The 22,954-nt window shown below is 41.1% G+C and overlaps 2 protein-coding genes across 4 annotated transcripts; one reads left to right on the top strand and one right to left on the bottom strand.

Annotated features, from left to right (window-relative positions):
* Positions 1–267: 267 nt before the first annotated feature.
* Positions 268–19,622, bottom strand: LOC308138455 (CSC1-like protein 2). Of its 2 annotated transcripts, none has more exons than XM_080507567.1 (24): positions 19,391–19,622; positions 13,165–13,391; positions 12,914–12,993; positions 11,189–11,227; positions 9,943–10,033; positions 9,809–9,846; positions 9,574–9,716; positions 9,093–9,144; positions 8,881–8,989; positions 8,699–8,769; positions 8,121–8,201; positions 7,874–7,997; positions 7,074–7,207; positions 6,826–6,963; positions 6,447–6,600; positions 6,194–6,300; positions 5,983–6,069; positions 5,816–5,881; positions 5,404–5,566; positions 3,820–3,925; positions 3,477–3,644; positions 3,220–3,335; positions 3,047–3,127; positions 268–2,949 (listed from the first exon to the last, which is right to left on the bottom strand). In XM_080507567.1, the coding sequence occupies exons 2-24, from the start codon at positions 13,366–13,368 to the stop codon at positions 2,770–2,772; spliced, it is 2,532 nt and encodes an 843-aa protein (XP_080363693.1). In that variant the 5' UTR covers positions 13,369–13,391; positions 19,391–19,622; the 3' UTR covers positions 268–2,769. The 2 variants fall into 2 exon arrangements, with proteins under 2 accessions (XP_080363693.1, XP_080363694.1); XM_080507568.1 differs by having other exon boundaries at positions 3,056–3,127.
* A 1,344-nt stretch (positions 19,623–20,966) lies between these two features.
* Positions 20,967–22,840, top strand: mrpl14 (mitochondrial ribosomal protein L14). 2 transcript variants are annotated; one of them, XM_080507527.1, is made up of 3 exons: positions 20,967–21,036; positions 21,229–21,313; positions 22,424–22,840. In XM_080507527.1, exons 2-3 carry the CDS (start codon positions 21,234–21,236, stop codon positions 22,788–22,790), a joined length of 447 nt encoding a protein of 148 aa, XP_080363653.1. In that variant the 5' UTR covers positions 20,967–21,036; positions 21,229–21,233; the 3' UTR covers positions 22,791–22,840. The 2 variants fall into 2 exon arrangements, with proteins under 2 accessions (XP_080363653.1, XP_080363652.1); XM_080507526.1 differs by having other exon boundaries at positions 20,997–21,065.
* Positions 22,841–22,954: the final 114 nt, after the last annotated feature.

Here is a 22,954-nt window from a genome sequence, read left to right as displayed (position 1 = left end):
CAGGAACATTGGCAACATAACCATTATTGTCCACAAAAGGATTAAATACAGATTTATTGATGAAAGAGCTTGGAGGACATACAGATATATCTGTTGTACAGACTGCCCTTTGAAAATAATGACATGACACAGTCAATACTGAGATCTGCTATTGTTGCTGCTCCTATCTAGACAACTCTGAACATAAAGAGAAAAAGCACAGACACATCTGAATTGTGCAGCTTTGAGACAGAGAGAGACATTTGACTATTTCATCTGCATGATTGATATAAAGAAGCTGAAAAACTATGCTTGAACTTTTTTGCCAAAAAAAAAAAATCCATTTAATTCCAGTGAGTCCAGTAATCTGTACAGATCTAGGACAAATAAAATAAAAATAAAAATAATGAACTAACAATTATCACACAGACTAGGAATTTGTAAAAAAACAAAAAACAAAACAAAAAAGAATCTAGAAATCATTGCAACCGCCAACCTGACAAAGGAAGATCTATTCTAGAATGAAATGCCACGACACTGGACTGGATGCTAGTAGGTTTTGTTACAGTATAAAAACTTTCAGTTTCTAGTTAGCAATTCCGTCTTTTTATGAAGCGGTTAAGAGTAGTCGCTCTATGACTTGGGACACCTGTACCTTAACAAAAGTCGAGAAGTTGAACCTACATTCAGCACGTACAAACTAGAGTCATTAGACATTCTGAGATCCAAAATATCTCCCCCATTTTCGAACGTTTCATGTTACTTCGACATGACACATTCAGAGATTTTAAAAACATCTCAGAGGTATAAAAAAAAAATGAAGAGGTATATAAAAAAATAAATCACCTTATCATGACTAGAAGAGCACAAGATTCAGTGGTGCCACACAATCTCTCGCTAGTACCACAGTGATATACACAGATCTGGTGACGAAAACGTCTATGGACTGAGTGGGAGCAGTTCAGGTTCGCCCATGCTGTCCACCAGGTGGCAGCTCTTCTCTGTCAATCATACAAGTGAACATAGGACCAGTGCATATGCCCCATAATGGATCTCTTTAGTGTTTCAACAGGAACAGTTGATCCCAAAACTGGGACTTTGCCTTGCTTATTAACCAAAGTCCTGTTTGTGGGGAAAGGTCGTAGTGTTGTCTGGACAGAGGCAAAAACATGGAAGCGAGATTACTTGATAAATCCTGAGTAAAGTCAGAAGAGTGTGCGCCGAGCATGTCACATGTCTTAGCGTATGAGTAGAAAAGAAGCTGCTTTTGGAGGCAGTCCGACATGTAATTTGGTGTGAAGATTTTTTTTCGCGCTTCCTGATGTGGCAGAGGAGGAATGTACACCTGTGGAATTAAGCAGGATTTATGTCGACTACAGAAGCAACGGTGCGTACTGGTCCTCCTTCCTGATTACACAGATGTGGACCCTGGCTCTCGTCTAAGTCAATGTTTGATTATACATCACCAAAACCTGCCGAGTTCCAGTTTAACAACATGCACCGAGTACGAGCAACTGTGCGACTGTAACAATGCTCGACGACTACTGGAACTACTGCCGACATGAGGCGTCTACTTACAGAGGGCGTAAAGGAAATGCGCTCAAAGCCACCAGTAGCCATCTAAACTGAATGCTAATTTCAAAATCTTCTGATAAAGATGTAAACGTATCAACAAAAACAACACAAATGAACAACTGTTTACAATTAGTGTCATCTGAAACTGACCCATAAAAGGGTATCTCTCCCTCTCCTTCTTCCATATACAAGAGGGAAAACTAAGATCGAGACACTCTTAGCCTCCACCCAGCCTGCAGCATCCATGCAAAGTTTACAACCCTTCTTGGTGGGCAGCATCGGTAGCAGCAGTCCAACAGTAGTCCCAACAAAGGCGCTAACAACGTCGTTATAAATGTAGTGTATCAAGATATGAATCGAGTGAACTTCCCTCTGCAGCATCAGGGGCTTTTAAACAGGGTGGCGCTTAAAAATCCATGTCTAAAAATAAATACCAAATTAATGAAATCAATTTTTTTTTTTTTACAGTTTTGCAGCTGTAGTGTCAAAGCTTCCAGGAGTGTTAGTATTTTTTTTCCCTTCTTTTTAAAATTTTTAGATTTTTAAAAAGGCTTCAATGGACTTTGGGGGGGAAAAAAAAACATCAAGACCATCACATCTGCACAGTGTCACCTATTCGCTGGCACGGATAGTCTTCCGTAAGCTCTACTCGCTATGAACCGCTCACTCAGGGGAAGCATCTAGTGCAGACAGTTAGTGGGACTGGCAAAGGACTATGGGGGGGAAAATCCATCCATCCTTTGAACTCGCAGGCCATTCTGCAGTACCTCAGTGAAACTCAAAGCTTGCAGATCCTTTCATTCAAGTGCAATCATGATAAGAAAAATACAGACAGGACATCACTGCCCATACAGGACAAGGCAAAAAAAAAAAAAAAAAAATCTTCATTTGTGCATTAGTGTTCTCTTTCATTGATCCATGATGGGGGCGCCTGGGCTTTATTGGGGACGTAAAGGGACGTTGGCGCCCTTGCCTCGTCACAGTAGATTCCCTCTGCGGTCACACAGAGGTTTGGTGAGAACTGATGGGAGAAAAAGCACAAGTCTTTTGAGTAATGATCCATTTAATCCTTAGTCGATGGTGTGCTTATGTTAGTGTCAAAATCCCTCGCTGGAGGTTGAGATGCTTTGGAGAACTTCTGGTTCGGTTCTTCGAGTAATTGACATGTTTCAGTGCACTCCACAAGTCGAACTTGTTTTTGTGTTCCAGGCAGTATCATTGCCGCACTTCATTATCAATTAGGCTGTCTTCACCAGACTGGAAGTCCTCGTTTAGGCCGTTTTCCACGTTGATTATTTCCTCGTCCTGCGAGGACCCCTGGCCGTCGTCCTCGCCGCTTCCAGAACCGCCCTCCTCCGAATTCGGGTCCTGAAGTACCTGAGCAATGTACATTTGCTGCAGGAGGAAAGCGGATACAAAAGTTAAATTTAGACTTCGGCACTTATGCGAGAAAAGGTTCTGATTGAACAGATCTATAGATTCTAACACGTACTGTTCTTACCGCTGCTTTGTTGGCAGCTGAAGCACACACCGGGCGGCCATTTTCCATCCCGTCCACCTCCTGAGTGTCGATCTGATACAAAAAAAACCCACACAGTTTAATATAATTTGGTCTGGGATGAATGGGAAATAACTATATTTAATGAAAAAGTAATGTCTTGTTACCTTGTAGTTGTGGGCACTGAGATATTTAAAGTGACCGAAGCAGACGTGAGAAAGGCAAATGATGATTGTGATAATCAATACCACAAATGTAAACATGGACGTGGCAGCTGAAAAACCTGAAGGAAGAACAAAGAGGAGGAAAACTTAATTATGCTTCAGAAAAAAAAAGGAAAGGAAAGGAATTGGAAGATTTTCTTCAGGCTCATCAGGGCAGACGCAAGTATAATATTGGCCTGCAGGTGGCGTCCTCTTCTTACCAGAGCGAACAGTAGAGAAAAACAGAAGCCAAAAGAGACAGAGGATGGGTGCAGCCACCACTTGGTTGACGGCTCCCGAGTGGATCTTCTTGTCCAGCTTAGACGGCAGGTAGGCATAGTACATGTTGTATCTGTCCGCCAGGTGCTTCAGCAGCATGTACATGAGCCCTGCACAGGGTGGAGAGACGGAACAATTAGCGGAACGTAATCCAATAACGTCTGTTTATGAGCGTCTGGATGAAGAGCAGAACCCCCGTGAGCCGCCTGCAGTCATTTGATCAGCAGACCATCTTGATGTGAAACGGCAGCGAACCTGGAGGGCTTGACGAGCAGCAGAACTCACCGAAAGGGACGATGATCGGGCAGGTGATGCTGTAGGTCATAACCACTGTGAAGACACACATCATCCAGGCGTAGGCTGCCCCGAACTGGAACTCATAGGCCTGATGCTGTAGTGACACACGCGCACACACACAAAAAACACATCTGTCTAAATGATATTCATCATCACATCAGAAATATGATAGAAGTCACTATGATCATTATTGAAATAGAAAACTGCCTTTCTTTTTAGCACTACTCAGCGAGACAGTCAAAATATGCATTCAAAACAGATAATGTATCAAACTAATTTGTTAACAATTAGATTTTTATGTTGTTGATGCTTCGCTGCCACAGTGAATGAAGACTATCAAGTACAAGTCACATATATATATGTGAGTGTGTATGTGTATATAATATCTGATACTTGCGATAGTGCACTTCTGGTTAGATACTAAACTGCATTTCGTTGTATTTGTAATGACAATAAAGTTGAATCTAATCTAATCGAATCTACTGATGTAACATTTACTAAAGTTTTTTTTTTTTTTTTTAAGCAAGGATTCTGAAATGTATTCTAGTACAATTTTTTTTTTTTTTTAAAGAGATAGCTTTTGTTAATTAAAAAAATTACCTTTCATGGGACCTCGATAAAGTCATTCGCTTTGTCCTAAAGCTCGTAAACAAAGACCACACCCATTTTAAAGTTTAAATGACCGTAAAGTTCTTTGAATTATTCTTGTCTTATTTATTGTTTTTTTTATCACTGTTCTTACCATTTTACCGTCTTGTGCTGTCTTGCTTTGTGCTTATCTTATCTGGTTTTATTGATTTCTTCTGTTCTGACATTTCCCTCCGTCACTTGCTCCGAGTACGTTTACGCTATGGTCCCGGCAGCTACGTTTTCCCCGCACCCACGGTAATCACGACCTGTTAAGGTTGCTAATCCAGCCCCCCTGCGTTGTCTGACATCCATCCTGTTTTGTCTACGGTGGCCAGAAACGTGGCTGCGAGGAACATCGTGTAAGCGTACCCTAAGTCGTGAAAGATGGATTGATGACTGACCGAATGTATGTATGCATGTAAATGTACACACTGGGAAACTGCAAATGAAATGAATGAAACAGGATAAATAAAAGTGTCTGAATCTGAATATTTGTGTGTGGACACAGCAGCTAAATCAAACATGATGATTCTACTTGTATCCCATTATTCAGTTGGAAACTAAATTGTTTTGTGAATAAAAGAAGAAGAAACTGGTAGCATTTTGTACAAACATTAAGCATTTCATTAAAAACCTTTGAAACAGAACCAGAGATTCTTGGCATTCAAACGTATTATCAAAGTAACAAGGACATTCTTTCAACTTCAACAGCTTCAGTGTTAAATATTGAAAACGGGCTATTGAAAGCTTTGTGGTTAATTCAGTCAGGAAAACAATATGCATTATGGGCAAATTGTTTCGTTTTGTTTGAGGGTGGGGGGGTCGTCTTCTGATCTAGACAATATTTAACACGGAGAGGAGATGTGAGAGCTCAGTGAAACAAAGCTATGAAGTCTCAATCTTACATTCTTTGTTTGATACTTAAGCGGTGGCGACACTCACCCGTTTGACATTCCTTCGCTCGGCGGCAGAGCGAGCCAGGCAGAGGCGGATCATGTACATCAGTAAACCGGGAATCCTCAAAAGGTCCATAGCGTTACCAATAAATGCAGACGCAATGACGTAGTTCACAAAGAAGGCTCCATTGTCCGGGAGGAAGACACACCTAAAGAACAATATCAGTTGCATTAAGAAACTTCAAAATGCCTTATTGCAGAAGCCAGCTTATTTTTAGATCAATTTGAACACATAGTAGTTTTCAGGTATAGATATAAATCTGTAAATTATTAAAAACAAATGTATAGCATTTATTGTTATATTGAGTAAGCTACTGTTTGCTTTTGTTAAAATGTTTACATTATATTTACAGTCCAAAACCTTATAGCTGATTCTGAACACAATGGTCACGACTTACTCAAATCTCACTTTAGCGTCAGCCAGAAATCTTTTGTCAAAAACCCACCGGAAGAAAACATCCAAACTGCAAGAAACACAACAGTTTAGAATCATGAGATCGACGAAAATATTTCTCTGGTTAAATATCAAAATATGCAAGGATTTGGAGACGCGATCATGCTGCACCTGCTGAGTCCTAAGGAGGGCAGTAAGAGGACCATGAAGATCAGGAAAGTGTAGCACTTGTGCATCGTGGTCCTGTTTTCTCCCGACCTGCGAGAGCAAAACAAACACTTCCATGAGTTAGGAAACTCAACCGTCTCAGTCGGGCCTCTCACAAAGTGACGTTTAAGACAAAGCAAGTGAACTATTGACTCCAGAAAATGTCGACCCCCACCTTGTCCAGTGGGCTTCGAAGAAGGCCGAGTAGTAAACAATAGTAGGAAGCAAAGCGGAGAAAGACCACAGGAGGAGGGTGGGGAAGAACTGGGTGACGATTGGATTCTGAAAGACAGATCAGAAACACATCGAGTCGTGTGACGCCCTTCAAATTAAACAATATTCTGGATTTCCCCCCCCCCCCCCCCCCCCCTCACACAAACAACTGAATTTACATGACAAACTAAAGCGTGAAGATTTGGGACGCTCACGTTTAGGTACTCCACTGGTTTAGTCACATTGAACTTGTCCATAGTGGAGATGATGATGGCTGGAGTGGTGAGGAAGAAGAGGAGAAGGAAGAGGATACAGTTGATGATAAAGCAGCGGACCCACCAGGAGATTCCTCCCAGTGACAGATGCTCCCTGTGGGATAAAGGTTATGTAGCAGTTAGATCGACACGGTGCAATGGATGGCCTGCAGTTATGGACACAGCTGCCCAGAAATCTGGCGCTGTAGCTCAGAGAGCAAGACATCATTTGAGTGAAGAAAGAAGCAACTTTAACAAAGTTAATCAGCAAAAAGAAAAAAAGTTTATTCTTGATTTGGGAATAAATGTTGTGAAGCTGTGACTTGGGTCGTTTTCTTACCAGTACACGTTTTGTGGATCCGGTGCGTAGGTGACGGTCCAGTTGTGTGTGTGCAGTTTGCAGCTGAACTGAGAGCTCTTGGGCTCACGACGGCAGTGACAGCCCTGACACTTGCAGGCGTTAAAGTCCTTTAAAATTCTGAAAACACAAGCCCCAGCAAACAGCTGTTAACACCGAGTCAACAGCAAAACGAGTCCGCTCAAAGCCACAGATCATCATTTTCTTACACGTGGAGAAACGATACTCACATGGCAGTCATCGCCTCATTTTGAAAGGTGACAAAGGCCATTCCTAAAGGTTTCCCGTTTACTTTCTCCCTCTCTTTTCGGTAGTCATCTTTCAACTGCGACTCGAGTTTGGTGTAATAGCTCACCGCTTCCTCCTGCAAAAGGAAAAAACTTCAAAATAGATCCGTCATATTTCTCTCTTTATTTTTCCACATTAATAGACGTGCTGGCAGTGTAGTGGTAAACTCTTGCTTCACGACCACTATAGCACAAGTTTGAGTCATTTTATAAATGTTTTAAATATCTTGTCTTTTAGTCTCTTAGTAGCACTTTAGCTTATAAAGGAAACAAACAATCTAATGGTACTGCCAGTCACTAATATGATTATAAATTTATGTACAACAAATCCTCAACATTCATTTTTCATAATACCGAGACAGATTTGATTTCCTCATTTACCAATTTTGTTGCATGCCAGAGCGACGGTGCCACATGACAACAGATTACAAATAACCTTCAGTGATACTCAACAGGATTGAAAATGCTGTGAACTTTTCAGTTAGTGATATTTAATTGAAATCTTCCCTTTGATACAAACTACCGAAGGTTTTTTTTTTTTTTTTTTTTTAGCTTTTATAAAGGTCGGTAGGATCTGTCCTCGCTAGGATCTGCTCCAGCAACCCTGAACAGGGTAAAGCGGGAAAGAAGATGACCTAATGACACTGGTTATCCCTCTGTGTCTCCACAAGTGCGAATGCAAAGCAAATGCAAAAAGTTTGTCAAGAAGGCCATGTTGTTTTTATATTTTGGATTTAATTTACCCTTTCACAGCCTTTAATGATACAACAGCAGAGGTGTCCACAGGGTTTCGGGTTGATCATGGTGTTAACATGCTCCTTGTCCTTCAGGTCGAGGAAGAATCTCTTGTTGCGTTCTGCTTTCTTCCTATAAACAAAAGATAAAACGCTTTGTTACAGCCAGTCTGAGAATGATCTATTTCTGTCACAGACCAATGGGAGACTTCCTTAAGTATAACCCAAACAGATAAGACAGTTTAGACCTTGTTACCTGTCAGAGTTTAGATTCATCAGTCTGGCGACATTGTAACAGATCCGAGCTTCCAGTACAGTGCAGTTGTCATATGCTTGTCTGTGAAAAAAAGAAAAAGTTTCAACAAGTTGAATAGCATCCAGACAAATTCCTCACATAATCAGCAGGCAATGTTTGTAGCAGCTCACACGTAAGCTATAATATTTTCTGTGTTTCACACCCCACATGTGCAACCATTCCTACAGCACAGGACCAAATATAAAATTAGGCTTAATCCTATTTGACCACATAGAAGTTCAGCCCCCCATTCTAGCATTAGCCCATCCAGACACACGCCTTGCTTAACTGTGGTCCTTCTGGTTTCTATTACGAACAATTACACATATAGAAGTGCCATTGTCTGATCCCAGCCGATTAGGACCAGGACAAGGCAGCGGGTTTAACAGGAAAAGGCATGGCTATCAAATACTCTAACCCAGTTACTGCACAGCTTGCTGCCATGTCAACAGAGCAGAGCGGAGAATATAGAAGCAAGCTAGTCCAAGCTCTGCTATACATTCATTGAGGAGCCAGAAGATCAGTGGAAGCGTGCTTACTCAAAGTGTTGCCGTATGTCATTCTCTTCTGCATATTTTGAGATTCCATTAATAAATAAAGTGCGTTTCACCTGCATGGAAATGAACAGAAGAAAATGTGCATCAGCTTACAGTTCCGAGGTGCAGCGGACGTGCAATTGTATAAGCACTTTCTTAATGAAAGAAAAAGAAAAGCCACGCACCAAGTCGTCCTCCTTGTAGTGCATTTTGGACGTGTGCCGTCTCATGCTGTACACCGTCAGTAACAGGTAGAGAAATGCAAAGGTGGTGTGCAGCCACAGTAGTGTATTACTTGAGAAACAAGGAGTGAAACAGGTTTAGTTAAAACATTACGATACGATGACATATTACAAGTCTTTATGATATATAAAAGTATAGTATAAAAATAACTCACTCTGCATCAAGATTTGCTATAGTGGTTCGCCCAAAGCTATAAGCATCGTTTTCTGTGGGGAAAAAAAATTAAATAAAACAATAAAATATTGTTGATTTGAAAAGATTGGACTTCAAGTACAAGTCTTCCATCATACTTATGCTTACACACAAGAAATCTGGTTCCCAGCATAATTCCAGTGAATGAGAAAAATAAGTAGACTATCCTCTCAAGACATCACAGTGCTGCAAATCACTGCAAAGTCAAATCTTAAGAATTTGGATAGCATTACAGTTCATTTTCTACAAATGTTTCAAACAACTTGGTGAATCGTTGTAGAATAGATTTTCTGACTGAATAAGATCCATGTCTTGTTTTTTTCTTCTTCTCAATTTTAGGGGAGCTATGGCTACTGTTCAAGGGAAAGTAGATTCTATAAACAGAGTACAATCCAAGAAAACTAAAGAGCCGAAATTGGAAACAATACAGAGAAAACACCTACCTAGTAGGGTTCCCGAGAAGTTAACAGGCAAGATGATTCCCACAGAGAGCACACCGACCACCACCAGCAGGCCAATGATGTGTCGCTGAAAGGACAAGTAGTGAACGGCGTCCTCGCCACACTTATCTCTGATCTCCTCATCCCTTCAGAAAGAAACAACAGAACCCGCAAATGAAGAACAATTCAAAACGGACAATACATCCATATGCCAAATGCAGCAAAGGTGGCCACTCACTTGATGCGGAAGATGGCAGTTAGCCAGGAGCAGAAGCCCTAATAAAAATAAATAAATAAAAAGTATAGTAGTAAACATGTTGCATCAGTTTTTCACGCAGTAAAAACATTCTCAGACAGCCACTGAAAGCGTACCGTGTCTCTCTGTTCAAAGTCCACAGAGCTGGAGACTGAGGTGAGGCGCTCATAGCGCTCAGTTGTTTCTGTTGTCATTGCAGAGGCCACACTGTGTGCAGAAAAAAAACACAAAAAAAAAAACGCATAGCATTTGCATGATGCTCCACAACCATCATCTGCACACAGCAGGAGGGGTGTTAGTTCTACCTGTCACAGGATGGTAATCTCACCTTCAGTATGTGAAAAGGAGAGAGGTAACAACACAAAGCACACACATACAGTCACACGCCCTGAAAGGAGCTGAAGAGATTCACCCGTGTTTATAATATGAGTCCTCACGCAGGATTTAGGTTGGTAAACCAGAGGACCGCAGGAGAAATCTCTGCAGCTTCATTTCAAGTGGTGGTTGGGGTTAAGAGCTAAACTACTAGAAGCAGGGTGGATTCACCATCACTGTCCCGAGTTAGAAGGCAAAGCTCTACTGATGAGAGCTTTCACAAACCACAGAAACCCAGCGACGATCCAGAGGAAGAGTTATGGAGTTCATCCAGCAGAGCCACAGGTCCGCTGAGCATTAAGGCCTTTTTAATCACCATTTTCAAATTTGAAGGGAACGTCTCTGAGGTCAAATCATGTGGAACTACAAAAAAAATTAAGACCTGCGCTCTGTTGGAATGTTTAATACTACACGAGAGGATCACGTCACTTGGGGCTCTGGGAGATCTCTAATGGAATGAAGGGAGAGCCCGAGGCTGAAATCATCAGTCCTCCTCTCCCACATTCCTGCCAGAAGTAGGAATGGCTCGCCTCAGCTCTAGAAGACAAGATGTACTGTAAGTGCACCAAGTTAGGGCCTGTCTATGAACAACCACAGATCAGAGAAGCATTACCTCTCCCTGTAAGCATCCTGTCTGTGCGGCTCATGCAGTGCACTCACACAGAAGAAATCCAAGCTTCATAAAGAGGTCAAGACATAGATTAGCACATACAAATCTGATTAGGACAGTGAAAGAGGACAGGGACACCCAATGGCAGGAGTACAAGAGGGACAAGGAGAGGAAGAATAATTAAGAGCCTGACTCTGGTAAATGCCTGGAGAAGGGGGGGGGGGGGGGGAAACAAGACCATCAAGAGTGGAAAACAGGTTGAAACCCACAGCGGCCTGGGCAGAGTGGACAAGAGTTATGAGTTAGGATAAGTACAAATTTGGAGGAAAGGAGACAAGAAAAAGGCAGCGAGTTTATGATATGTAAAGATAACATACTATCCCCGATCATCCAGGCGACTGTATCGTTCCATTCTTCTGATGGGGGAAAAAAAAACAAAAACAAAACAAAGGCGTTCAGTTCAGTGAAGAGCAGTTGGCCAATAAGGGTGCTGGCTGAGAGAAAATCTGGAGAAGCATACCAATGAAGGCTTCCCTTCCTTCTGGCATACATTTACTCATTCATATTGTAACCGTTTTGTTTGTTTTAAGTGGCTAAAACAACATGAAAAAACAAACATACACCATGTTTTGAATGTCCATCCCCCCCCCCCCCCCCCCCCCCCCCCCCGATAGGTGCACATTCATATATTAGACACTTTTAGAATTGAGAAGACAACGATCTCAAGTCAGCACAGTGTCAGAGGGACAACAAACTACATTTCCTGTCAGTTACAAAAATGTCCCATGTTGCCCCCCCCCCTCCTCATCCTCCCACCGTGCTGCAACCCCATTCTGGCAGCTGCAAAAATAGAGTCGCACAAACACAGCAGGAGGATGTAGGTAATGGAGCACTGTGTTATGTAGTTTCCAGGGTTCACAGCCAAGCAGGGCTGTGGCTATGTCTCTTCTCACTCTCTTGCTAAAGTGATCAGCCCTTTCAGTTCACCTCACCACGTAGCAGTTTACCAAAAAAACAAACAAACAATGAGATCGGTGCATGTTGACAGGCGTCTCCACAAAGATCTATGCTTTATCAACATGGTGACAGAAGTTTCCATTCATCCCAGTATATGTCACAGCACGAGAGCACATACAAGTGTGGAAGCAGTATCAGGGGCTAAAATGCAGGGAGTGTTTTTCTTTGTTGCGTTGTTTAAGGCTTATACCGTAATCAATATTGCCTTACAATGTCAAATCGAACACACTTTGTATTATATGCACAACAATGCAAGAGTTCACTATTGACGTTGAAAGAACTCCTGACACCGACTTCCTGTCTGGACTGCTTTACTTGTGATGTCTGCTTTTGTCATGACATGAACCACGACTGTATGACTGAGTCAACCAACATCAGGAAGAAAAATCCAGCAGATATAAAATATTTATACCAATGATCAAAAAGTCCCAGTAAAGAAGGATGTGTGCCATTTCATTAAATAGAAAAACAATGGACTGGTGTCTAGAAATCCAGGTAACCTGTGTCCACAGTAAACATGCCTTATCTAAAAACAAATACAAATATAATCATTTAGACTGATTCAAACTGGTGAATTAATATGATGAGTAACAATGTGCATTCACTACAAACCTGGAGAAACTCCTTATACTTCAAACTGAAAAGGAGCCTTCAGAGATTTAATGATATTTGATGTTTCATAAAAATGAAAATTACAGAGCATGCCAAATCCTCCAGCTTTCATTACTATGAATTCCAGGGAAAGTACTGAGCAGATACCTGCAAAAACTAGTATCTTCTTTGAAATCAATCACATGGTTCTATATGAAATACGATCTGACCAAAGCACACACTATTGTCTTTTTTAAAAATAAAAGTCTACAATCAATCTGCTCTCTGGAGAGAGTGAGAGAGAGAAATTAGCTAACTTTGGTCAATGGCATTGATCAAATAGTAACCTTAACTAACTTAGCGACAGCAAAACAAATGTAACCATAGTGGACATACGACAGCATGTTGAACATAATGTTTTTATTTCATTCGACTCCTAACAAGTTATGTTGAAAAGGTCTTTTCCGACAGGACGAGCAGCATGTTGTGATTACCTGTCTGCATCGGTCACCAGGGCGAGTCGCCCGTAGTCCCAAGCTACTTTCCTCAAGAAGGAGAACGCAACCAGCAGCCCCTGCAAGTACAAAATAAACAGAGGCGGTCAATACCCATATTCACTTTATTGACATTACAGAGACGAACTGTGTCAAAGTTACATAAGTGGATCATGGCGTTTATTATTTAAAAATGCGAGTGAGAGAGAGAGAGTTGTTGAGACACCAGGTGACGTGACAGAAAAACTCACCAGAAAGCACATAAAGTCCAGGGCAAGGACTGTAGGTACCCCGCCGAAAGGCAATCCTTGGAGTACTGTGCTGCGTATCCGAGCTGAGTAACAGTAATAGAAGTCGCTGGAGCTTGAATTGGGAGGCGACGTCGAGCAGCTCTCTGAATCGGAGCATCCTTGAGCGCCCCAGATCGCCATTACTAATAACAACACTTGGCGCATCACTCACTGCAGCATGTTGTTACCTGTGAAGTGAGGGAGAAATCTTTACATCACCAGGTACACCAAGTAGCTTCAAGTCACACTGCCGAAGTTGCCGTAGACGCACAGAGTACAACGGTGTCTGCGTCTCCAGTAGATGAGGGGAAATTGAGACACGATAACGAGAAAAGTTGCATCATACATGACGAAGCAATGTTGCTTTTCTCTTCCTTTCCACTGACACTGCTATGTGCACTTCTTTACTTGTCACATGCTTTACTGCTGCTTTTGACGAAATGTATGACAACAGAGATACATTTGTTGAAGCTACTCTACACTTTCTGTTCCGTATTTATGGCCATGATGCACGTGTCAGTGACTTTTAATGACCTTTGTGCTATATTCAAAGAACATTCTCAATATTTTCTATATTCTCTCTCGTGATTGGGTATGGGACGCCAGCTCATACTTGATCACCTTGTAGCAGGCCACCTTTGATAAGGGTGTCTGGTCTTTAAAAGGTTGAAACCCCCCCCCAATTCAAAAGCGCAGTCCTGATGATGTGTCCCAAAATGTACATCCTTCCCATACCTGGCACACAGCTCCAACGTTACTCTCAACAGCAAACCTCACCATTTTTTTGGTGCAAAGGACAGTTTGACATCACGTCCCGTGTTTAATGATTCTGAGTATCTGGACTCGTCCAGTGACCGCTGTGAAAGGACAGCTGACAACATGGGAAACTCTGCGTGACAGCTTGGAGAGACAGCTGACTGGAGGGAATAGACCCCAACAGGACAGCCGTGGGATATCTCGCTATGGCGACAGTCTCTGACGCTGCCTCAGTTGTTGGAAACACTCGCCAAATGTTACGGAAAGTTAATAGAGGAAAATGCCCCGAGAGCCTGCGAGACACAGGAACGGATGCGACTATGAGACAGAACACAGGGCATGAGACAACCACAGCAGCAGCAGGACACTCACTCGCACACCTGTGGCTGGGGAAAAATAACATCACTTAGGGGAGAGAGGATTCATCGTGCGCGTCAATGACTTTCACTTAATTTGTGCTTTATTCAAAGAGCGTTCTCAATATTTCTTAATGCAGATTCAGTGTGGTGAAAAATCTCAATTCAACTGTGACCAGTCACACAGGCTGAACTTTATATTCTGTCATTTTGTTTTTAACCAAGCTTTGACGCATTTCAGAAAGAAACAAGCCGCTAAGAAGACATATGGAAAATATATCCTGATAACACCCAGAGCCGATAAGAATAAGAAGGGCCAAAATAATCATGGCTGTTTTCCAAACCTTGTGACTTCCACTGATCGTAAAGTAAAAACAGCCCCCACACTCTGCTATAGCACAGTACATCTTTAATCTTATTTCAGACTTCTTAGCGCTGTTACACAACAACCATTTGCCGAGAATGGATACTCTTGGTCAGGGAGTAAAGCAAATTATAATTTCAGCTTTGCTGCTGGGAAAATGTGCGCCCAGATAAGCACTGGCCATTCAGTCAATTCCTGTATGTCATGTGACGGCACATCAGCTCTGTAGTTGAAAAACGTAATCCTACAATGACTGGTTTTTGAAATAACGCGAGTTCCGGATCTTGATTCATTCAGTCACTTCCCACGGACCAATCACAATCAAAGGCCTTGCAAAGAGCATGTAGGAGAGCTGGTGAGTAGGTCTTGCAGTTGCATGGCTAAACTTGTGCCCTTCTACCCACTATTATCAGCAGCATCCACAATGCTGCTCATCTGCCCTAACACTAACTCATTTATCCGCTCCCTGGTATGCTGTGACATCACTGGAGAGGGACGCAGCCGGAGCCGAACAATAAGCCGATAGAGACCACAGGGTTCAAATGGACCGGTCTCAACCCAAAGAGAACACAACATACCCCCCTGTGCCTTCAGCCACACTGCAGCACGTAGTGAACAAGTTAAACCAATCGAGACTGTTTAGTATTCAACGCCAACCGCTTGAAAAAGCACCTCAAAAACAACTCGCCGCAATTTGTAGGAGGCAGGTATTATTTGTAGCGTTTTAACCCGGCACATCGAGGGCTATATCAGTACTACACAAGTACTGTGCATCTTATTGAGTGATCAGTTTAATCTTTAAAATGTATGCGGCATCGCTCGTCAAATGTCAAGACTCTAATATTTGAGGGAAATATTATGTTACATACAAATCTCAAAGAATCACAGGACTTTTGCACAGCAATAAAAACAGGATACTTTTTTGCTGAGAGTTGAGTCGGGTGTTAAGAAGAACATAAACTTGTCATTTGTTATTGACAAATGGCTTAAAATCTCAAAGAAAAGCAGATACAAACATTGCATGCGTTTGATGAACTTTCACGGTCTCTTCTTTGCAGCCTTGACAGATTAACACAGACACTCTGATCTTTTAGTAGTAAAACTCAGAGGTGAAAACATCCAGTCTGGAATCACATTTATTTGAATTCCAGTTATTTTATTGATTGCAATGTGTTTGTGCAATAGCATGACACACAATAGCAAAGCAGAGTTTTTCCATGCCATGCTGGGTAGTAGGTAAAAGGTGTTCTTTTAATTACAAGCCACTCCTTTTGATCTCCAAATACAGCTTTGGAGATTGTGGACAAAGAGTTCAAATTTAACTTAATCCGTCCAACAACAACGTTTCTCAAAACTTTCCAATGGCTCTTTTACAAACATGTTCGGGTTTGGTTTTGCCTCGTATCTGCAAAAGGAGATGTGCCATTGGAAAGTGTGCTGGAGGCAAGACCTCCCAGAGAAGACCGAACTGAGTAACATTCATCAAACCAGGTTTGTGTCTAATTGTGCAAAAGAGCCAACAGAGTATCTGTTAATATAATAATTACAAGTCTCTTCTCCAAGATTGAGAAATACTCAGTAATTTCTTCTTCTTTTTTTTTCACATTTCACTTCAATGGATGTGTGTTTTCTTATTGACATTTCAAACAGAGGTGGGAAAGGCTTTGAGATTGTTCCGCAGCTTTGTAGGAATCACTTAGCTGATCCTCAATCACTTGCTTATCAGATCATAATGGCTCGGACACACAGAGCAGAGTGGTCAATACATTCCTCTGAGTTTATGAATGATGCAAATAAGCGGAGAGAAAAAAAAAACATGTATGATTGCAATAGACTGCCTAACAAATTTGAAATTAATCAAATATTTGTGATTCCATCAAGCACAAATACACAAGGATGTGTCCCTGAATATTGGATTATTATTACTTTAGCTGATCAGCAAACACATTTTGACTTCATCTATTTTCTGAAAACCTTGAACATTTTTAAAGCACTGTCATAATTTCCTCACAGTGTGACTCAGCACATAAATACTGAGCTAAACACTGTGCCACCTTTCCACCTGATGCTAGTTGCTATGGTACCATCGTGCCGGCACACGTTCTCAAAATACAGATAAACAGGACGCGGCTGAAAGCTGATACAAATCCAACACTAAGTGAAGTCGATTTACATGAGGCTACATCTGAAGGGAGATGCCCGTTTGCTGCAGGCAAAACAATGTGATTGGTCTAATTGTTTAGTATCATATAGTTATACAAACAATATCCAAGCAACAGAATAATAATGGTAAAATAGGGAAAAGTCAGACAATACAGTTCCTCACTCAGTTCCATGGAGACAACAGTGTGTGTTCAATAGATGTGATGTTAAGCTGGCTATTAATGAGTGTACCTAATGAGTTACATGGACTAACAACACACAACTCCAGTGCTATTCAACAAATAATGACAAACGGCACAATTACTTCTTATTATATGCCGTCAAATCTACATTGTTTTCTGCATACACTTAGGTCATAATCCAATGAATGATAACAGGAACATGACAAGTCCAATGTAAAGCAACTGTCAACTCAAACTAAAGCAAATTAAACACAAAATTCCAGTGGCTGCAGTAATCGCAACAGTTTATACTAATTTCATCGAAATAGTCATTGTGATCTTGCAGCAATAAAGTAATTCAGAAAACAGCTTGCCTACGATGGAAACTATCCACAGAAACCTACAACAGCTATCCATCAGCCTTGACTAATTAAAGTCACCCCTTAATTATAGGTTGATTTCACATCACATGACATACCGAGCATATCTAATGTATACAGGAAGAAAATGTCACGTGTGTAAAACAGACCATCATCGGCTTCGTCATCACTCTGTAAATCCTTGGCGATAAACTTATCAGCAACGTGAAAAAAAGGAAACAAAGAGAATGAGTGCACACCCTTTAAAGAAGCTGCCAAAACAACTCGGCCAGTGGAGACAGCTCAATCCCAAACACATTTCTACAGCGTACTGAAAGCAGCGTACACTTGCATGCCAAGGCAGCAACGCTGTGTATGAATAGGATTTTGAATCCATTAAAGCCCAATGTTTTCTTAGGAGATTAAAAAAAAGAAAAAGAAAAGAAAACACGTTTTATGGTGTAGTCCATATGTGTTGTGCTTCAAAACAACTTCATATCCGGCACAAACGTTCCAGACAAAGCCGATAGTGGATAAAATAGAGTTTGTTAATATTAGCCGGTAAATCATTGACAACTGGTCAGTGCTGAAGCCATACTATCACAGATTGTGATTATGTCAGAATTTGGTTTCGCAATCATGTCGAAACATTATGTAAAACTGAAGCGCATGTTGGAAAAACTGAGTCAAAATGTTCACTCACATCTCAAAAACACAATGCCGCTAAAATATAAGAGATCCCCAAAGGGGAAGATGTCACGATAAATGGATAACACCGATAACAAGATCATGTCAGAAAGCAATATTTGGTCATACTTTACTTCCTTAGATGACTATCAGTGAACAGATAACCAGCGACTGGACTGTAGTTTAAAGCTCATGTTTACATTACAAAAGGAAAACCAAACTGACTTCAATTTATGGCACCACAAACAATTGTAACTGATAAATACTTTGACTGATTTAAACGACATGTGGTGGCGGTCTCTTGAATCTAAAGTTTAATCGACGTGAAAGCTGTCATGTTAAGAGTTTGCAGCTGGTTGCGAGTTTAAATAGTCTCTGCATTTAGCTTATGGCATGCTTTGATATTGAGCTGAAGGATGCAATGACTGGCAAATTACAAGAATAAATCAAATACCAAAGCAGACATCCAGCATGGAAAACAAGCAAAATCATGGAAGCAAGGAATCAAGCTTGCAGACTTACAGCTTGTGCGAAATCCATATGGGTGGGAGCACACCAGACTCTTAAAAGGTTTTCCATCAATACTCAACAACAACAACAACCTACTGAGAGTGCTCGAGGCCAACTTGTGTTTATCCCTTTGTAGACTACAGACAGGGTAACACTCAGAGCATTAACTATCACAGCTAATCTGCTCTCGTCGTCGGTTCAAGATAGCCCATGATAGTAAATCCAACACTGTGTTCAGTCAGTTTCTCAGAAAAAGAGACAACCATGTTCAACTCGCCAGATATGTGGGGAATGCCAGGAATTGCTGCTCTTTCGCAAACCTATATCTTAAAAAGATAGCCTTGATACGATTATATTGTCGTTTGTGGATCTCTGTCTGAAACTTGACTGGTAAACACGTTTAACTAATTTTCACCAAAACTTGTCTGATTTCTTGGTTCTGACATTAAAAATAAGGAGAGTACGTCCAGTGCCAGCTGAACAAATACCCGAGCATCATGTGGACTTAATCTAAACCCTGTGAGGAACAATTAATCAATTACTCCTGGCTGATAGACTAATTTGTACTTCAGCTAAATAGGCCATTATCAAATAGCACAGTTTCCTCAAGGAGCACAGACCGCCATCAATTATGAAAACGACTGGATCACATTACAGTGTTTACTGTTCGTTAGCTTGTGGTAACGGGACAACTCCATTATTGTTCTGACAGCATCTCCTAAGTTCACGGGCGAGGCAGCAAACTGCCAACAGTCGCGAACAAACACGATAGAGTGACAAACACTAATCGATGAGGGGTGTATAACTGTTTTAGGAGTAACTTACACTTACCTTGGTATGAGACGCAGCAGAAACTGTCACAATCTGCTAACGAGAGCTAGCAGCGGACTGTGACGGTGACGTTAGCTCGGTTAGCCCGTCAGGTGGTGGTTGTCCCCCGGCTGTCTGCTGGTACTTTTCACCGAGCGGCTGTCGGCCAACAACCCCGGAGCTCTAAGTGCAGAGCTGGGAGGCCGGACTGTCTCGCTAGCTGTCGGTGTTGTGGACTGGTGAGAGCTGCTTCTCTCTGTCAGGTCAGCCGGTTGAACAACTCTCGCTAACCGAACCAGTCCAACAGGAGGCAGCCCGGCTCACCGCGTCACGCAAGAAGACCTAGATCACACAGAGCATCCCCCATGCAGACGTACAACAGATAGATCCATCTGCCGTATTTATACACAATGAGCGGTTGATCGCATAGAATAAATGGTGTGGAGACAAAACAAATATCAAACATAATTCCGTTTCAAAATAACTATAAAGAATTTATGTTTGTTATATAAATTATTTCTATATTGGTGCATCTTTATAGGAATGACAGCCGTGCATCATTTATTTACTGCATTTTGCATGATGCTAAAGAAAAAATATTGTTTTATTCATCAATTCAGTTACTAACAAAAACGTGAGGGGTAGTAGAAAATAAAGTGTATACGTTTTCCTGTTTCTTTTCAATCATTGAAACTCAGAAATGCACGTATCAAAGAATCTATGGTCCCTTCCACATGTGTCTTATATATCTAAATGTTTTCTATCTTCTTTTTACATGTTTGAAATAAAGACATCAATGAAAAAAAGGCTTATCTTTAAGGCAAAGCAATTATATACCATCTAATGAGACACTGAGAAAGACAATCTGCAGTTCTATACAAAATTAAATAAATTAAAGCAACGTGATTAAGAAATATAAAAATGTAAATAAGTAAAATAAATACAAATAGTCTTTATGAATCCGAAGGTAATATAATAAGGAAAATCTACTGTTGGAAAGCCTGACCAAATAAAAATGTTTTAAGGCCTGAGTCATGTTGATATACTGTAACTTCGTGATTGGCAACAATCCTTTTGAAGAATTTCACTTACCTCAGGCTTGAATAATCTGCACCAATTAAGTTGGTTTAAGTTGATTTATATAATCACTAAAATGTTGACAATGAAATGTTTATTGATGGGATTCGTCATTGTTCTTAATATAACCTTTATAAGAAATATTGCATTTTAAACAATAATATACAATAGCAAATACTGAAAGGCAGTTTGGGTTAGAGAGAGAGAGAGAGAGAGAGAGAGAGAGAGAGAGAGAGAGAGAGAGAGAGAGAGAGAGAGAGAGAGAGAGAGAGAGAGAGAGAGAGAGAGAGCGAAAATAAATACTATATTTGTATTTCTATGTTTGGCGGCGCGCTTCGATGACGTACAACAAAGTAACAAACAGGCTAAATGGGGCTGTTTCATTGCTTTGGCGATTCTTTGTGTATATCAATCCATACGAGGACTCTTCCAATGTTAAAATCACTAAATCATGTGTTCTGATTCTCAGTCATTCGAATAACAGAACGATGTGTCACTAAACGTCATGTGTTGAGTACGTTTAGAAAGGGAGCTTGTCGTCGCGCGCTGATTACGACACACGTGACATTGGCATGGGACACGGGAGAAGGGTAACATTTGAGCTACTTTATACTTTGAGGTATTTTAAACATACCCGCTTATGCATTTTTTTGTCATAATATGAAGATATTGTGATTTCGCGCCATTGTTAGTGGTCATTTGTTCGTTGAGTGTCTTTATGAAGTAAAGCGACGCATTTAGCCTCGAGCTGCTAACAGTGCTTAACGTGTTTTTGTCGGCAGTGATCATGGCTTTTCACCGGCTTTCAACAACGCTCACTGGTCTGCTCCTTCAGACACCGTCCACACTTCATCACAGGGCTTTTAGGTAAGACAGGCTTTGCAGACTCGACTTCAAATAATGCAAAACTGTTTTCTGCGGTTATATAAAAGTGTACCTGGGTTTGGCTTCAGGTGCCTCCTTCACAGCATGTCAGTAATGATGTGCGCAGTTTGAGTGTAACAGGCAATTTTTATAGTCGCATACCAACTAAGAAAAGTGCACTGGAGCCTACGTCAGCTAACAATGAACGAGGGCAGGATACACCCTGGACAAGTAGCCAGTCAATCACAAACACATATAGACGAATAACCACATTCACATCCACCCCTAGAGAAAATATGGGACTCTCTGTATGCATCTCCTATAGATGTAAATTTCTGCAGACCAAAACTGAATCGAACTTCAGTAATGTGGAAAAACTCACAGGGTTGTTACACAAATAGACCTTGAAGTGAATTTTACAATTAAAATCTTAGTTTCTGTCCCTTGTTGTGAATGTGTCTGTGTTTGTCACTCCCTGTGTTCGTCCTGTGATGGACTGACAACCTTGTCCAGGCTGTACACTGCTTTCATCTATTGTTGCTAGATTAGCTTCAGCATCTCAAGACACTGAATTGGATGACGAGATATACAGTAGAAGATGGATATATGTCTAACTAATGCTTTGCATTGTCAATAGTAGCCATTCACTTTGATATAAGATTTATGTTCAAGATGACTAACGTGCCGATATGAAATATGTTGGGGTGGGTTTTTCTCTGTTAAAAAAGTTCTTGAAATATGCAAATCAAAGTGTTTGGATATTCAAATTGTGGTCACACTCAGTAGTGACCTCTGCTTTTACAAGTAGTAAATTATATTGTATTTCCTGGATACTGGTGAAACTGAAACTCCCCAAAAGTAGTACTAAGTTACAGAAACAAGAAAAAAAAAAGAAAAACATTGACTTCCAAAAATGTAAGTTACAAAAGAGGGTTTTGTTTTCAAGTCACATTATTGTGAGTGAATATCTGAAAAACAACTTTTGTGACAACATCATGACATGGAGTACTTTGTGTTTGAAGGTCATCCAGTCCAGAATAATAGCAGCTAAATAATCACTACAGACGTGTCTCGGATGTCTTGTCATTTTTTTTTTTTTTTTTGTCTTGTCAGCGTGTCTGCTGTTGCAGCAGCCATCCAAAAAATGACAAGAGTGCGTGTAGTGGACAACAGTCCACTTGGGAATACGCCCTATCACCGCCCCCCAAGAGTGATCCATGTCTACACCAAGAACGGAGTGGGCAAAGTCGGTGACAAAGTGTTGCTCGCCATCAAAGGACAGAAGAAGAAAGCGCTCATCGTGGGACACAAAATGCCCGGAGAACGAATGACCGCACGGTTTGACTCGAACAATGTCATTCTGATGGAGGACAATGGTAACCCCACAGGAACGAGGATTAAGGTCCCCATACCAACACATCTACGGAAAATGGAGGGCGATTACTCCAAACTCCTGGCGATTGCAAATACATTCGTTTAATTGGTTCCTGCTCCTGACTGTTCTTTTTATTGCGCTGGGAAGTAAAAACATAAGCTTGACAACATAGTCAATAAAGTTGAAAAGATCCATTTCCTGTGTTTGTGAAGTGTCAATATTTGTGGCATTTTACCGCGGCCTCTCGCTGCTTACAATAAATGCAACCT

The sequence above is a fragment of the Blennius ocellaris genome (genome assembly GCF_963422515.1).
Source record: "Blennius ocellaris genome assembly, chromosome: 13".
Classification (NCBI taxonomy): domain Eukaryota; kingdom Metazoa; phylum Chordata; class Actinopteri; order Blenniiformes; family Blenniidae; genus Blennius; species Blennius ocellaris.
This window is presented reverse-complemented; position numbering and strand designations above follow the sequence as displayed.